The 17,717-nt window shown below is 35.4% G+C and overlaps 1 protein-coding gene across 10 annotated transcripts in view; it reads right to left on the reverse strand.

The window, feature by feature from the left end:
* Nucleotides 1-4,275: 4,275 nt before the first annotated feature.
* LOC115442964 (nuclear factor 1 B-type) overlaps nt 4,276-17,717 on the reverse strand; it is a 77,434-nt gene continuing 63,992 nt past the window's right edge. For 5 of the 10 annotated variants that reach the window (XM_037439493.1, XM_037439488.1, XM_037439477.1 and 2 more), the window contains 9 exons: nt 16,296-16,391; nt 14,867-15,028; nt 13,587-13,694; nt 13,050-13,177; nt 12,105-12,213; nt 11,539-11,687; nt 11,029-11,186; nt 9,940-10,028; nt 4,276-9,277 (listed from right to left, as the gene is read on the reverse strand). In XM_037439493.1, coding sequence (XP_037295390.1) covers nt 9,138-9,277; nt 9,940-10,028; nt 11,029-11,186; nt 11,539-11,687; nt 12,105-12,213; nt 13,050-13,177; nt 13,587-13,694; nt 14,867-15,028; nt 16,296-16,391 — 1,139 coding nt within the window. In that variant the 3' untranslated portion in view covers nt 4,276-9,137. Of the gene's footprint in view, nt 9,278-9,877; nt 10,029-11,028; nt 11,187-11,538; nt 11,688-12,104; nt 12,214-13,049; nt 13,178-13,586; nt 13,695-14,866; nt 15,029-16,295; nt 16,392-17,717 lie in introns of all 10 variants that reach the window. The other 5 variants (XM_037439495.1, XM_037439487.1, XM_037439483.1 and 2 more) reach the window with 3 other exon arrangements.

The raw sequence follows: 17,717 nt of genomic DNA on the forward strand, positions 1-17,717 counted from the left end.
ACCCTTTAACCATATTTTGTGTCAAACATGAAGGGTTATATTGCTTAGGCTTCACTTCGCTTAACATCAGATACGGTGAATATTCTGTGTTTGAATAAAAATTTGTGTTTGCTCGTATACTTATCTTAAATTTTCTGTGACATTGTGTTATCAAAGCTAAATACGAAAGTTAAAGTATGGACCTACTGTATTCAATCACTTTATAATAAAAATAACAATAAAAAAAACATTTGAATTAAGTATATGAATTTGATTCATATATCTTTTGTAAAATAAATAACTTGATTGGAATATAGTCTTTAAAAAAATGAGTTATAATTGCATTTGATAGAATTGACTTGATGGAAAAATCTGTTCTTAAAGTTACTTGTATAATATTACTGCTAGACGCCAAAAATAGAACAAAAAATGTCGAAGCAATCTTTTGACTATAAAATATGGCGGCGTTATAAGACTTGCAACTTGAGTGTTCTAACGTCTCTATAAAATAAATTAGGTTTTACGCTCATAAACAACTGTTTTACGCTACTTTAATATTTATTAAGTACAGATTAATATTTAAAGAGATATTTCTAAGTACTTGAGAAAAAAAAATTAGACAATCTTGCGGGATCAATAAACCAATAATCCTAGATTTTTTTCTCTACACCTAATGTTCTACTGGAAAATATCATTACAACATTTTATGGGAAATTTCCAACAACAACGATATATTATCGAATACTGATAAAACAAGATCTCTGTATCGAAAATCTTACCCTGGCAAATGGCCGTTGCCATAGCAACCCCTCGTCGAGCGACCCCAATTTCCCAACGAAAGCGGTGCCATCTCCCGTCCCTTTCGCGCACGAATTTCCCGCCCTAAGAGTGAGGGAGAAAGGCATGCATTTCCACTTGCGTTTCAGTGAAAGTAGCCCCTCGTAAAATCGATATCGCACAAGGCTACGCGTCGATTATCCACGTCGCTAATCGATGGAAGAAAGTCGTATATATAAGGCATTTTCTCGCACCCTCGCCTCTATTACTGTGGCGTAGGGGAGGTTATCGCTTGAAAAATGGCTCGGAAGTACGTCGTTGTGCAATGTTATGTCGACTGCGGGTAATTTCTATGACACAGCATCGACTATTGATTCCCGAGATCGCTCGTTCGTACCAACAGCTTCGATTTATTGGATTCTAGTTTCGTATTTTGCGGTGAATCGCCGCGGCATGCTTTGGGAGCTGTTTTGCTGACTTAAAATTTTACTGTATTATTGTCTCCTTTGTCTTAGATCAGAGGGAATTGTTTCCTTTGGCGTTTTATGAAGAAGTTTAGGTATAATGCGACTGTAGAAGCAATTAAACAGGCCGGCATAGCTGTGCCGATTTCCTGAGGATATTTATACATTGGCAGTCTAGCGATTTTTGCGCATTTATACACTTACCATCTGGTGCAGTGAGATAAAATTGCCGTGCCGAAAAAGACACTAGGATCTGACTATCGTATGAGGGTCTGTTTTAGGTTATTTTTGTCAAATACTATGCATTTATTGAGCTCTGAATGGTTTAGTAATTACTGGATAGACAGTTAAAATTTCTAATGCTGTACCGTAGTCAGTATGCCGTAATTTATTTATTGTAATGATTGGAATTCAAATTCAATCGACAGAGATATTTGTCAAATACTATGCATTTATTGAGCTCTGAATGCTGTAGTAATTACTGGATAGACAGTTAAAATTTCTAATGCTGTACCGTAGTTATTATGCAGTAATTTATTCATTGTAATGATTGGAATTCAAAATACAATCGACAGAGATATGATTCAGTCCCCCCGTGACGACGGAGGCTGCAAAGTCTTCGAAACGTCGGGAGAAAACGAAAATATAAAAAACCGAATAGTTTAATTTTAAAATATGATTCTATTAAAAATTACAAAAAATAAATAATTTTTGACATTCCCTGTTATTTGCCTCTGCCCTTCATGTTATATCGCTTACCATTAGACGAGCAGCTTGCTCATGTCCTCATTTTTAAAATACTAATTAACTGACGTGTTTCAGTTAGAAGCTGAATATATTTTGTACTCACAAAGGTATCGACCGTATATACTGAAATTTTAGTAACAGGTTTGACAAGTCCTATGGAGTCAACAATACGTTTAATAACGACCGGCACAATTCTCGCGATTGTCAGCACACCACCCATGAAGTTATAATTCAATTTGAAATCCTCGAAATTTCTAGTCTAAGTGACGCACAAACAAATTAACATATATTATTCATTCTAATAAAAATTATTAGGCTGCACATAAATAACAATATACTTAGTGCCGACGCCGCGTTGTCTACACTATTTGTCATGTTTAACCGACTGCGCGGAAGGTTGTGTAGTTTTAATGAATCTCTTGATAGAAACGAGAACATATAAAAGATTTTTTTTCACCCCTTATTAATTGGTAGTTTTTAATTAATCTCTTGATAGAAAGAAGAACAAATAGACGATTTTTTCACCCCTGCCTGATTTTCATTCGTCTTTAATTGCTGTCACAGTGTGTCTGTTTTTTGGCGGTGATCAACTTACTATCAGATTAAGTAACTTGTCTATTTCTACTATAAAAATATGAGTTTTTATTACTCACGAGAATGGGTATTTTATTAGACTTACTTACTAACCTATAAGGATATTTACTTATGTATAATAATATCAACTCTGTATTATATACTGTCCTACTGCTAAGCACAGGCCCCTACATTACTGAGAGGGATAAGGCCTCAGCCCATCATACTAGCCTAATGCGAGGCAGACTTTACATACCCTCTAAATACTTATACAGAACTGCTCAGGTATGCATGTTTCCTCATGTTTTCCTTCACCGTTAAAGCAAGTGATAATTCACACATAACTTTATATTTCAATTGTATTATAAGATAAATAAAACCTCGATAACGTAACACCTAGAACCAAGAAGAATATAAACCTTTGCATGTTATATGGCGCTTGTTTCCCTGAGACATTCAATCTTACTTATAAAATAATCACAAAGTTATGCTTAGTTGAAACACAAATTTACTCGATCAGCTGTAAGTCAAAATCCGCCATGTTGCCTTTTAATAACGTTTAAACTAGGAACCCGTGCTGTTTATGAGAGCTATTTAAGCAATTCTTAACCACCTCTTCACGCTAAAACAAGTTTATAAGTAAGACAAACATCTTAAGTATCATAACGTCCAATAATTCTGTTGGGTAAAATTAACTTCAAACTCGAATACTATGGTGTGTTTAAGCTTCACAGCACAAATAGATATATCAGTATTATTTATTTAGATAGAGAGTAGTGAGTATATTGTGTATATTTACATCTAGAAAAACAGTAAATTCTTGTAATAGCGTACTTTACTATGTTTTTGTCCATTATGCTAAATATAACAGCACATAATACGAAAAATTAGCCTTTATGTGAAAATTGCATTAATATTGTTAAAGAAATGGGGCAATAATTGATATTTCAAATATTGCAATGTGCAGCAGTGGCCGCGTATAGAGCATAGGCTCTTTCTCATTCTTTCCCACGCATCGTAATTCCCGATGACGTCACGTGCGTGTATTGTATTTTTTTATGCGCCTACTATAATTCAAATGCTTATAACTTATTTTTAACGGATTTTAATCAATCTTTCTATTTTAGTTTTTATATGAGGTAAGTAAATATTTGGTAGATGAAAAGAAGGAAACTGAATTTATTCATTATATTTACTTAGATGTGAATAGGGTGACGCTCTACTCCATAATCAGTCGATATAGTTAGTTTTATGGCATCATAACTTAGTATACTTAGCCTGTGAAAACGCCTGGGTCCTGGATTCGATGATCAAAACTATTAATATTTATTTAAGGCTGTGAAAAAAAAAACTTTTATATTCTTGCCCAGTATTTGATCGGAAACTTCACCAACTGTCATTTTCACAATAGAAGTGTCTCTCGGCAACAATTTAACAGCGTCTGCGCGGTCTCTTACCATCAGGTAATCCACATTCCGTACGGAATGTGTGGTCGCCAATTATGTTCTTTTTTCGGCATCAATATAATATTATCTTCATGATACTACTTCATTTTTTTGTTGGTTTTAGACTAAACAATATATACTTAAAGTCTGTAGTACATAGCATCACCCCTGCATATTAAATGAGTCAGCAGAAAACAGATACTTTGCATGCTCTTGACTTGATTCCATTTATAGTCCGTATTTCATTGTTTCATGTTTTAGGATGTTAGATATAAAATAAAACACAACTGTGTGTTTGTTTGTTTGTATTGCATCAACTGTAACACTTTCAGTTTTCATCGATATTGAGCAAAGTTTACCTACATTATTACAACTGCTAGCATGCACACAATGAATTGCTTATTTGTTGGTTGAACACTTTCAAGAAAATCGTTATAGCGCCATCTGTTATTTGTGTCCGGGAAGTTTTAATTTCCTACAACTATGGCGGTTATTTTAAAAATAAAATATTTTGTATTTCGAACACTACTTTCAATTTATTTGATTTAGCTAATATATCAAATAATACTTATTATGTAATGATTAGAGTTGATTTTCCTCTATGTATCTTTAAAACTATTTTTAGGTTAGAATAAGCACGTTTCCATCGACAATCGGCGCTGTCAGACATAATTAGTTCAAATAGACAATCCAGTATGTGATGCTCGCATAACAACGCATGCTATGTCATAATGCTCGACTTCCATGACAATACACACACGACCCACGTCGTTACATATTTTGTTAAGCTTAAGCACCAATTTTCTTTTATAACAAGTCGTTCGAAATAATTAAACGACTAAAATTCTATAAATATACTTACTATGTATAGGTTAAAAATACATGTTATAACATTTTTACAAGTCTATCTTTAGTTTATTGTGCGTGAGGGAACGACCCATTCCGTATTGGAAGTACGTTGGTGTCTGTATGAACAGGCCATTCGCATCACGGTTAACTATTAAAAAATAACTGTTTCAGAAAAATTGTAAAAATCTATCATAAGAAAATATGAAAGCGGTAAAGACTCGATAAAACAACACGTAAACTCTCAACGTCTACTGTTAATAATACAATTATAAATAGCGGAACATATTTACATAAAATGTGGTCGTGGACAAAAATTATAATCTAAAATAATAATTAATAAATTCGCTAAAAAATCAATCGTAATTGCACATGACGAACTAAGACAATTCATAACTAGGGTTTAAACTATTGGTTATTTATACTTACATTTAACTATTTACGTATGTTATTACAATCTGAAAATTCACAAAATGAAAACTTAATAACGAGACGGATTGATTACGTTACATTACACTGAAAACAAATGAAATTATATTCTCTGCGTATAGTGAAGTAGAAATAGAAGTGATATCATCAAAAAGCCATGCGAGAATCAAATTACTATAAAGATTTGAACATAAAGCGTGCCTAAAGTTGCGTTGATTAAGATACGTTCCAGTAAAGTATGCACATACTTAAATGGGTACAATGTAGGTAATCACTAAAATTATATATTAAGTACTTATATCCCAGCAATAACTACGCGTCAAGCGTTACTTAACAGTAATTAATTACATGAGGGTTACAAGGTATTGGATTTAAAAACAACACCCAGACTGCCGTCCAGGTTAATTTTGACAAAACAATGAAGAGAGATAGTGCTATGAAGGAACACTCGTGTTAATACATTGGGCCTAATAGTACATCGCACAATTTAGAACGAACAGTGTCGGGTAAGAAATCTTAGGAGATCCAAGCCGCTGCAGAAATTATAACTAACGTACATAGATCATTCAAAGTCCAGCCATTCAAAATAATGTTTATCATTTACTTCTAGTTAGCACGTTGTAAAGAACGCATCATATATATCATACAATATTGTTGTATCTAAGGCACATATTGTTTAGGCTTTCATTAACTCCATATCGTCACAATGGTGCTAAACAACGAAACTATGTGATACATAAATTCCTATCAAAGCTAATCGAATTTATACGGTAACTTCAAATTCCTTCGCAGAACTATAAATAATGTATAAAAATTTTGTGTCGTCACATGTGAAATTAAATAAGCTAATGACTACTGTCAAATCATAACTTCTCACGGCTTCCAATTGACCTTCGGTAACATTATCATTAACAACAAATGCATTGCATACAACACGTCGACTCGCACAGTTTGAATCGTTAAGCACGTCACAGTGCGTATTGCCAATCATACAAAACAACTATTTTAATATAAGACACGTTCCGAATGAACAATTGAATCACAGTCTATATTTTCGGCACCAATGAGCTAAGAATTCGTCACTTCATTGCCACATCGCCCTAGGTATTCCCTTTCAGAGTCACAAAACTGTTACGTTCCTTTTGAATTTAACCAAGCCTTACATGACTTCACTATTATTATTTCTAAACTGTATTTCATTATAATCTCCTAATGTCTATAGCTAGCAATTGACTAATTCCCGCATTTCTGCCTAGGTAATCTATTACAGCTGTTTATAAAGTCTAATATAGTTTTGTTTTGTGAGATTGCTAAATTGTACCAAACTGCTTTGACTAAATATTTATTAAATCGAATTTATACATAGAACCCAGTCTGTCGAGCCATTTTGTTTCTATAGAAAAAATATACTGCATGTATAGGTGATACTACGATCAGTACAGATATCTAGCTTCCCTAAAGCTAACTTTGTCGTTATAATATATTTTTATAGTATTTATTGCTCGCAATTATTGCTATGTTTCCTAACAAACTAGTCTACGATTTATAGAAAATTCTTTATAACTGAAAGGGACGAATAAACAGTAACAGGCGCGTTTGAAGCATGATTATTCGACAAAATTAAAAAGGCGTTGTGACAGAACCAATAACTCCTCCCTTGAATGTGTTTTAATTTTCAGTATTACGGTATTGTAGTTTATCAATATAAACATACAATCTTCCAAGCTTTAGACAATTGATGAAATAAAAGCAAAAATATCAAAATTGATGTGCAGATTAGCAATCTAAATAATTAATGAACTATGGCGTTTAGTATATTCGAATCGATCGCAATAATTAACCAATCAGAGTAAAATATGATCGCAACGCTCAAGTAATATCAATTGGATTGATTTTTGAGATCGATCTAAAGATAGCTGTCAGAATTATCAACCGTTAGATGACGATCTTAGGTTTAAATTTGGAAGATTGCACGCTCAGACAGATGCGTCACTGCTAGCTCTATAGTCACATTTGCTCGTGTCGGCTAACCTAACCACCAAGACCTTATGTAACTCTAAATCTAATTGTGTATATATATTTGGATTTTATTATTTGTAATTTGGCCACAATTTTAGTTTCAACCCCCTACTAACTTCAAGGGGCAGTTATAATAGTAAATATTTTTTTTATTAATATAATTTACAATGTTACTCTAATGACTAGCTTTTCTCGTATGGCCACGGTGATTGCGAAAATAATCGTGTTTGTGTATGGAAACTACGTTCAGAGATATAAAGGTAACGCTTCTAAAGAAAGAGTTGTTGAAGTCCAATTATTCTGCTTCTGTTGGTAACTATAATATGGTACGCACAATATCGATCAGAGTAACTGTTTTCTCAGAGATATGAGTTTAATTCTTCAGCGTATCGCTGTCCAATAAAACAAAGAGTTTCTGGTATCATATAACCCCTTCTACAGAAACGTCATTTTTATTCACTCTGCCACTAATTAGAATAATAGTGAAAATGTATTTTGTAATTGATAAAAACCTACAAAACCGAACAGATGTCAATTTTAAATATACAATACCAATTTGCGATGTAAAAAAATCCCAAATATAGGAGATTCGTCAGTTACAAAACACATGTACTTACATTAATGAATTGTCCTCGTTTATGAGCGGATGGATTAATTAAAAGAACACTACAATTTACAAATCCTATAAATGTAATTTTACTTTTTTTTCAAAGGCACCTATAAAATGTCCCTCGACCGGAGTCGAACTAACGAATCGCTATTGTATCCGACGCGGGATCTCATTAACTCCACGACTTGAGATCGAGGCTTACACCTCACGTGTATAATGGTATCTGAAATACCGAATCGCGGTACAATAACCAGACTATTGTTAGCTACTAATATAAACTAAACTAGTCTCTTAAGCAAGGCTCGTCTTTCTTAAATATTCGTTCAATAAATTAGACAAAAAAAATATTTTTTAACTAACCGACTCTTATGTCTATTAATTTTTTTTGTTCAATACAAAACACACAACAACGAAACAAAAAACAACTTATAATATCACACTTTCGTCAATAAATTTTTTTCTGACGCTAGTATTGGAAGCATTATTTTCATAATACGCATTTCTAACTGTCTCACAGCTTGGCAAATGAATTTTATAAGCTGCATTTTAATAACATTTTTATTTTACTAAATTATTGGAAGGCTTGATCATATCATACTCGTTTTATATTCTATAAAAATATTAGAATATATTGTTGTTTTTTATTTTTCGTAGCTTTATTTTTTTTTACATAATTATCGTTGGAGTATTATATTTTGTTATCGCCTTAACAATACAATGAAGACCATACAGATCGTCCGCGTCTGCTTACACTTCTTCAAATAGCGATGGCGCTGTTTACAATCGGTTATCTATTCAAATTTAGTAATGCATATAATTCAAGGCCATATTTTCAATACATTACCACCCATTTTTTAAAAAGCAAATTTCCTTTTCTAAACTTATCAACTTAATTTCTATACAAACGTAAAAAAGAGTTTTATATGCAAGTACTAATATAAAAAGCCAATAACACTTCCCTAACAACCATCCCGAAGCCACGGACGATCGATACAGATTAAAAATTGTAAAATCTAAATTTCAACTACAACTTGTATTTACACTAGTCCCCGAGGCGAGATCGGATCAGACCGTCCGATGGGAGACCGGCCGCCAGTGAGGCAGCGGCGCGGGCGTCCAGCGCGGCACGTCCTGCAGGCCCTGACCGTCCTGCAGGCCCGGCCCTTCCTGCCGGCCGTCCGGCACGCATGACGGGCCGTCGTGTACGCTCGGCCCGCCCGGCGCGTCAGACGGGGCAAGCGGCGAGGATCACGGCGAGCGCAGATCCGGCGCCGGTTTGTCGGGGGAGATGTCCTCGCCTTCGACCCCCACTGCCTGGCCGACGCCGGAGCCCGTCGTATCCATCGCCGTCGCCTCAGACGTGATCACATTTGATTGGAAAAACCGTTCTGAAACAGATACAAAGCTGACTTCACTGGAGAAATAGTTTTGTATAATTCCATCTGGGGGGTTAAGCATCTCTTATAAGTCAATTTAAAATCTACAAAAGCTGATTTAGTATGAAACTTGAGTCCAATGCCGGATACACACCAAATGAACGAACACAATATACACGAACGAATAAGTGTATGAATACTCATCGATGGCGAGCGAGAATGCGGTCCCGATCTGCCAAAGCCACTTATTCTTACGTACGTAGCCGGCATAAGATTTGAATGAATACAATAACACATTAAAGCACGTCTTACAACATGTAGAAAATACTGTTTTAATAGTTAGCTACTCCTTAATTGTAAATAGATTAATAAATCAGTAGGAATATAGGAAACATTGATCGCATCTATCTATACTTTTTTCTAACTACCCAGCTGTAACATATATGACTATTGTTGCTTTGGCCATCACATTTCACAACTAATTCTTTCTTAACACTATACAAATACCCACACCAACCAAACAACACTCTAAAATTTCACACTTCCCTTTCACAGACAGTTAAATTTTAAGCTACCCTCTCCACTGTAAAACCCTACCAGACCATCACTTACAGCTCTGATCCGTTCTTGTATCTACGTCCAACAACACTCCCGGCTGCAGGTGGAGTACTCACCATCGTCCAGCAGCACGACGTGGTCCGGCCCCGGCGGCGCCGTCATTATGTTGAACTCCTCTTCTAATGTTGGGAAGGGCGCGTTCCATCTGGAGAATTATGGATCTTGATCAGTTGGTGAGGAAATTAGCATAAGTTGCTGTGACAGGATTATTAATCCGTGGTACATATCCACCGTACAAGAGTTTTAATCCCGCTATACTGCCGTGCTAAGCGCAAAAGCGGTATGTCAGGGAAACCTTATTTCGAGATAATCGAAGTTATGTTAATATAGTTTTATAGTGTTGTATGTGAAACTGAGATAGAGAAACTCTTTTAAGGTTTTTTTTAACAAGCTCTAAACAAGATACCGTTATTTAGGTATATTCATTGGATGAATATTAGCAGAATAATGGACGTCGTAAGTATGTCGCATTCCAGGATTAGTCTTTGTATATCTGGTTTTAAAGAGGCCGGCATAATTCTGTCGACTGACAAGGGTGATCATCTCTCGTAAGTCAACACTATTTTATAGGCAATACTGGTATTAATATTCGGGAACTACCTGGTTTGTCTTTATCTTCATTGCTCATTAAGGCACTATCTCCACTAATACTAGATCATTCTAGTTTAAAATAAAAATCTATGGAATTCACGACCATTGAACAAGTTTTGTGACTACCAAAGCTATCACTGGCGAAGCATCTATACATCCCGATTTCTACCTGCTTCCCTTTACATTTGTCTTAGTTTGTTTTTTATTAAATTAGCTGCAATATGTTAACTAAAGCTTTTTTTCCTACCTTTTGGAATATTTCACCCTTCGCCACGAAAGCTGTTCTTTTTAATCATACTTTTACAATAACATTGGTTATAGGAATGAATTATCGCTTACATTAACAGTGAAGGAAAACATCGTGAGGAAACCTGCATACCTGAGAAATGCTCTATTAGGAATTTTCGAAGGTGTGTGAAGTCTACCAACCCGCAATAGGCCAGCATGGTTGACTAAGGCCTAATCCCTCTCAATAGTAGAGGAGGCCCGTGCCCAACAGTGGGACAGTATATAATACAGGGCTGATATTATTAATTACTGGTTATAAGACATACCTAGGTGGCGCTCTAGTAGACGCTCTCGGCGCGTACAGCCCGAGCCCGCCGGGAGGCGACACTCCCCCTCCGCCCGCCATCACCGCGCCGCCGCCTGCGCCCACCCCGGACACGCTGCCGCTCAGACCCACGCCACCTAGCGAACCGTAGCTGTACACCTGGGGAGTAACCAATTTGTTTATTGAAACGATTAAATAGAAAAAAAAATGGATTTAAATAAACGAATAGCTCGTTAAGAAATCTTCGCTTTCTAACTATAAAGGTACGTGAAACAATCATTTAGCGTTATTTTTTTATAGATTCTTCATCAAATTTATTTTCTATGTAGTTCATTAACATTCAGCATCCACAGACTTTAAAAATTCATTTTAAAATGTCTTTAAGTCTCTATTCATTATAATATCTTGGTAAACATAGAACTTGTCATGATAGACGAGTTTTGTTACCTATAACGATATATCCATACTACCAATAAAATAACGATCTAAAACCGGCATGAATTTAGATTACCTGCTGCGGCTGCGCATGGAAATGGTTGAAGTGCGAGATGGGCGGATGGCAGTCGGTCCGGTAGGAATGCGGCGAGCGGCGGCGCGGCGACGCGGGCGGCGAGCGCGGCGCCGGCGACGACGGCGAACCGGACCCCACCAACTCACTCGCTGTGCACAATAATACTGTATTATAATTCCAACTTTATCTTGAGTAGAGTTGACGTATGACGTTGCGTATTTCTCGAAACCCTCCGGGCATTAATTAACTTTTCAGGAAGTAAATCGCATTTTAAACTTTTCTAGGTTAATAGTAACGTAAATGTAAATCCTGGATGAAGTTTATATGTAATAATATTCATGCAAACCCGTTCAGCAGTTATTCTTACAAACATCCATACATTTTTACAAACTCTCGCATTTATGAAATACCGCAAAAAGCCTAGCAATGTGCAAAATTTCATCCAAATCAGTTAACCTGTTTCTGTTTACTTCTAACAAACATTCAAATATTTTCACAATCTAACATATGTATAATATTAATTAGAAGTAACATGAAGTACCGAAAATATAATCTGCGTTAGTTACCTGTAGACCTTATGATGGCTACAGGACGTGCCATCGGCGGCAGGGGCGGCGGCGGCAACATCGAACTGCTGAAATACGCCGGCTTCGGGCTCCGAGACAAACTATGCACCTGGAAACAACGAGACAAAGTATAAAAGTGAGTTCAGGAAACATTTCAATTAATAATAAATTTTATGTAATATGTATTACGAATTATATTTGAAATACGCGACAAGAAAAATATATTAATATAAATACTATTTTCCTACTCACATAAATAACTAAGTAGAAATTATTGTTATTGTATAGATTTATAGTTCAAACAGATCAGTAGACTTAGGATATCTCATTGAATGTACGAAATTACGTAACACAAAGAAACCACAACGAGGACGCGGTTTCCAACAATATAGAACCCTAGTTGGAACACATATTTTCGTCTCGAACACGTTATCCAAATAAGCCTATCATAAAATATGTTTACGTGCATGTTTTTAAACGCATGTCTAAAATGTATGTAGATAATTTAGATGACTCATTGTCGGCTTAAACCAGCCTTATGTTTAATAATAACAGCGCCATCTGTTATTTAATCCTCCGACCTACTTAAAAATATTATAATTCTACTAGCTTTAGCATTTTTGCCTGGGTCCAAAGTATCCCAAACAGGGTAATCCGTTCGGTAGTGTTTGAGTTTATCGGGTTCAGAGGCGGAGGGGGACTTTGTTTTATAATACGTAAGGAAGTGCAAAATTAGTCGTTTGTGAACATTAGATGTTATAATTTATTACTCACATCATAGTTGCTCTCTAGCCTCATCGCAATGAATATTTAATTTAGTCGAATTTTATCAGAAACGAAATCCATAACTTTCATTTATTTACTAACGTAATATCTAAAACACTTCATATTCCTATCAAAAGTAATGAAACATGAATGATATAATATATAAACATTTAAACTCACCTCTAGTTCACTCACCTGTAACTGCTGGACATCGGTCGGCTCCTGGCACACAAATGTCACGAAGTCACCCAGCGAGTCCTGCGGCGGTCCTTCATACTTCCCAGAGTGCTGGGTGAGGGCTTCTGACGCTGGAATTTAGAGAAGGGAAATTAGCATTGCCTCGAAGTCTAAGCACTGTTATGTAAAGGAATTTAAATGTTGTAGACGTTGCTATTGTTTATTGAACTAAGCAGAATTTAGCGTCTAGAAAACAATCTGTTTGAGGCATTATAATGGATAAAAATAATCTATTAAAAACACGTGATTTGAATGTAATTTCTAATAAGTGTAAGTATTATTTAATATTGATTTAAAAATTTTCTATTTCTGTGTTAATTATAAACAGCAACATGGCACCGCACACATCACCTTGAGATAAATCAGAATTACCAATTACACTGACTTCAACTAAAATACCCATAGACTGTTGTTGGTGGTTTAGCATACTAATATCACACTCTTCTTTCACACTCTTCTTTTCATTCAAACCACACTTACTTGTAGGATGCGTGTCCGTGGGCGGTGGTGCGTGTTGGTAGAATATCGTGTTGGAAGGCACCAGCGGCGACTGCGCCGCGCTCAGACCGGCCGACGTGTGCGGGATGCCTGCGCACGAGTATGGCCATCATTATCATGTTAAAATTCACTTTAAAGGATTAAAAAGATGCACACGTTTGTAGTATGTCAGGCCGCCTGTGTGATGTTTCCGGGAATCCGGAATCATTGACGTTAAAAAACTGGCGTTATTACTAAATTGATCTCAATAAGGTTGCATCATTACGTCGTCTAGACTATAATTAAGTGTTTAATTCATCTGTAACTCGTGTGCACCCTGAAGGGATCAATAGTGAAAATATTTGCGTTCACTACTTAGTTTATGGACCCAAACCTATACGGCAAAGCTTAAAATAGCAAGAAATATGTTTAATATTATAATATTTTAGTCGTAGAAGTTATTATTAAAGAAAACACGATCTTAAGGAGCATTTTGCTTACATGCCTCGTACAAAGTCACATTTTTTAAATACGTAGAGAATACAAACAAAACTCAATTTACCTTTAATGCGTCATAACTACAGCAACATTACCATTGAGTTCTCAGAAGCCCGACACGTAGCGACATCTACACACCACGAACCGAACTACTATGTAAATCGAATACGTAATGCCGCTTATCATAAACAGACATCGGCGACGCATACATTAGTAGGGAGAATTCTGCGCACGCGCACCAAACACGCTAAATATAGTTCGGGATCGGATTGTAATTAATCATGGTGTGTCACCGGCTATTCTTATGTTTCCTTTGTATTAAGTTGTTTGTACGTGACGATAGATATAATCTTGTATTATAAGAGTGGAGGGCAAGGAAAATGGCGGCAAAGTTACTTATAAAGAGTAAAAAGTATGCACGAGGAGTAGATCTCTCCTATGCGGAGGGCAGTCAGTAAGTACCACCGTAATATCTATTTCTACTGCCAAGCACCAATATTATCTTGTCTTTCGGTTTGAAGGACAGCGTAGACGAAATTAATAGGCATTATGAGACTTAATCTACTAAGGTATCAGGGTGACGAGGGAAGTGAGGGTACTTTGTAATTTAAAAGTCTGTGTGTTGTTGCTACTATTTCTGTGCGATGATATCATTTGCCACCCGGCATACTCTTTCATTCAATTGCAATAAAAAAGGGGGAAGGTATATTTAAACCTTAAAACAAACACCATAAGATATGTTGTTGATTGATATAAGGCTACAGCAACTAAACCGACAAACTCACTGAAACACTGCCCAACCAGCATGGCGGATGGCGTGGCTCTCTCCGCTGGCGGTTCGAAGGCAGGCGGGGCTGGACTGTTGTACCCATAATATCCGGTCTCCACCTTAATGCCGCCTCCAGAGCCGCTCGGCGATTCAGATCCCGTCTCTTGGAGTATTGATGCTGGAATCAAGGACAGTCATAGCTGATAAAATGTTTAGACAAAATTATTAATGAAGTTAAATATGGTATTACTTTGTGTATGATATGCTATATATTACCTCCAAAAGGTAAACTTACAAGAGTTACAAAAATAGGAATAAACACAACTACAATTTTTAAATAAAAAAATCTGCTCGTCAAAATGAACCCCTTATTAAATTGAAACGTAAATAGGCGTCCAAAACTTAGCCGGCGAGACTACGTTGTCAGGAACAATGCAATATAGATGCATATCACAGAAACGTGATTACACGTCCATCATGGATCTCGATTGCATATCAATGCAAAATGACGTATAAAACTGACAGCTTGCTTTCCTTTCACTTATAGGTACAATACACAAGTGTGCGTGGCTATCTATATCTTAAAGATAGGTTATAATTATAAAGTCGTACATAGACATGTCTACAATTAATTTATAGTGATTTTTGGCGGTAATATGGCTTTTTGAAGGACAATTTCGTTCATTGATAATCAGTTACTGTTACTTTTCGGTATATTATAGCAACTCTTATTGCTTTTACTTTAACTACGAGTCTTGTGGTAAATCTAATAACTTATTTTAAATTGATTTTAGATGAAATATCTGCATGTAATCAATTATTTCCAAAAAATTTTGGATCTCATTTACATGTCAGTACATTGACATGAATGGTGTAGGTAATAAAACCAGTATTGAAAATTTACGTAGTGTACACTCGTCAATATTGGGATAATTTTATAAATGCTTGCTAATGGCAAATCTATAGTTTTTGATTATCATTGCTAGTAGTAGGATATATTTTGTATTGCATAGCAACCACCGTACACAAGATGTTAAACTCCGCAATAGTGGGCCACGTATATATATCGTTAACACAAGCCGGCATAATTGCGTCGACTGACGAGAGGTAATCATGTCTCGTCAGTCGGCACTATCTACACCCCACTCCGCTCACCACCAGGTACAGAGGAATCACTTTGTCGCGCTCGTATAAAAAATGCCCTTTGTAAAAAGCCGTTTCTAACACCAACTGAACATGGAATCAAATTTATGAACTGTTGTTACACAACTTTAATGTTTTTAACGAAACATGCCTTACGTTCCAGCCATCCACGTGGTTACTAAGTATTAAAGGTTTTCGCGGAACACATTTATTACGGTCCAATTTGTTAATCCACGACTATAATTTCTGGGTAACATAAATCCGATTCCATGTTTAAATTGTTTGATTAACAAAAAATATACCTTTAGATAGCTTCCATAGTTCCTTTGACGAGAAGACACCGGTCGCTAAAATGATATCGTTGCAAATTACACCGTTATACGGATTATGACTGTAGCCTGAAATCCACCAGTACATTTATTATTTTGACAACACACACAACCCTTAAATATAGACAGCGCCAAGGTTTTGGTTGTCAAGGAGAGACTAAATGTTACTGGTTGGGCTACGCTCAATTGGTGTAGCGACCAGATTAAAAATGGCTGTATTTTCACGTCAGATGGTTTTTAAATGTAACTGGTGCTACAGTGTTACTTGGTAACTAGATGGGTTGTCAATATATTATTGTTCTAAGTTGGGTCAGTTGTTTGAGTAGTTAATTAGCTAAAAGTCAAAGATTTTTGGGACAATGTTCAATAATTACTATTTATAACGTTCGTGCAATGGATAAATGCTCAATTGCTTTATCAGCTACGAATTTATGTTTTTCATGATTTTAAAATTGGTCCTTCTAGCTAGATAACTTTAAACTGACTTTATTGAAAATCACTCTTTACCATCTTAGAAATACAGAATATATTTCAATAGCAAACATACGCTATACTAGTACGTTTAGTCCATCAGACGACTAAAGCCACAACATCAATTCAACACAATCACAACTACATAAGTATTTTGTAATAATCGATGCTTTTCTGAAAATATTTTTTTATTCTAAACATAGTTCTATTTTTATTATTAAATGTTCATTTAAACGTCCTATTTATATCGATTTAAAATCTATACTCCAAGTATCTTTTTAGTTATATCACTATTTAGAAGAGCATCGATATATACAGAAGTTGAAAGAGTGACAGAGAAGGAACACCGACTACGTGATCAAATATACAAACATTGCAAAATTTCACATATCTTTTGTTTCAGCCAATTAAAGCATGGGAGGTGTGAGTGCAAGCCAATGCAGGATTAAATTTTCAAAAATAAATCCAACAATGTTTTATAAAAAAAAATATTTTTGTAAAAACACATTCATGTGCAAAATGAATCAGAATTAAATATTTGTAGCAATCAATATTCATCATATTTCTCATTAGTTTTATGTCTAGTTCCTAAATATAAACATAAAGAGCATTTATTTTCACTCCATGATATTTCAAAAAATATTTTAACTCATTATTCAATGCGAAGTATTTATTTTTCCAAATTTATCGTCCATTAATTTTTAATTTCATTTTTAAACCAGGCTCGTGAGAAAATGTCATTCAGGTTACTTTTACCTTGGTCTAAAAAATTCTCTTTATCGACATATAGGTACGTCACATATATCACAATAGAAGTCTCTTGAAACTTCTTACTTCTCTTTCCCACATAATTTTTTTCCCTTTCTTATATTAGTTTAATAATTTTGATATTTTTTTGTATATTTTCTATTGATTGCTACAAAC

This window comes from Manduca sexta, chromosome 3, assembly GCF_014839805.1.
Source record: "Manduca sexta isolate Smith_Timp_Sample1 chromosome 3, JHU_Msex_v1.0, whole genome shotgun sequence".
In the NCBI taxonomy this organism is placed as follows: Eukaryota; Metazoa; Arthropoda; class Insecta; order Lepidoptera; family Sphingidae; genus Manduca; species Manduca sexta.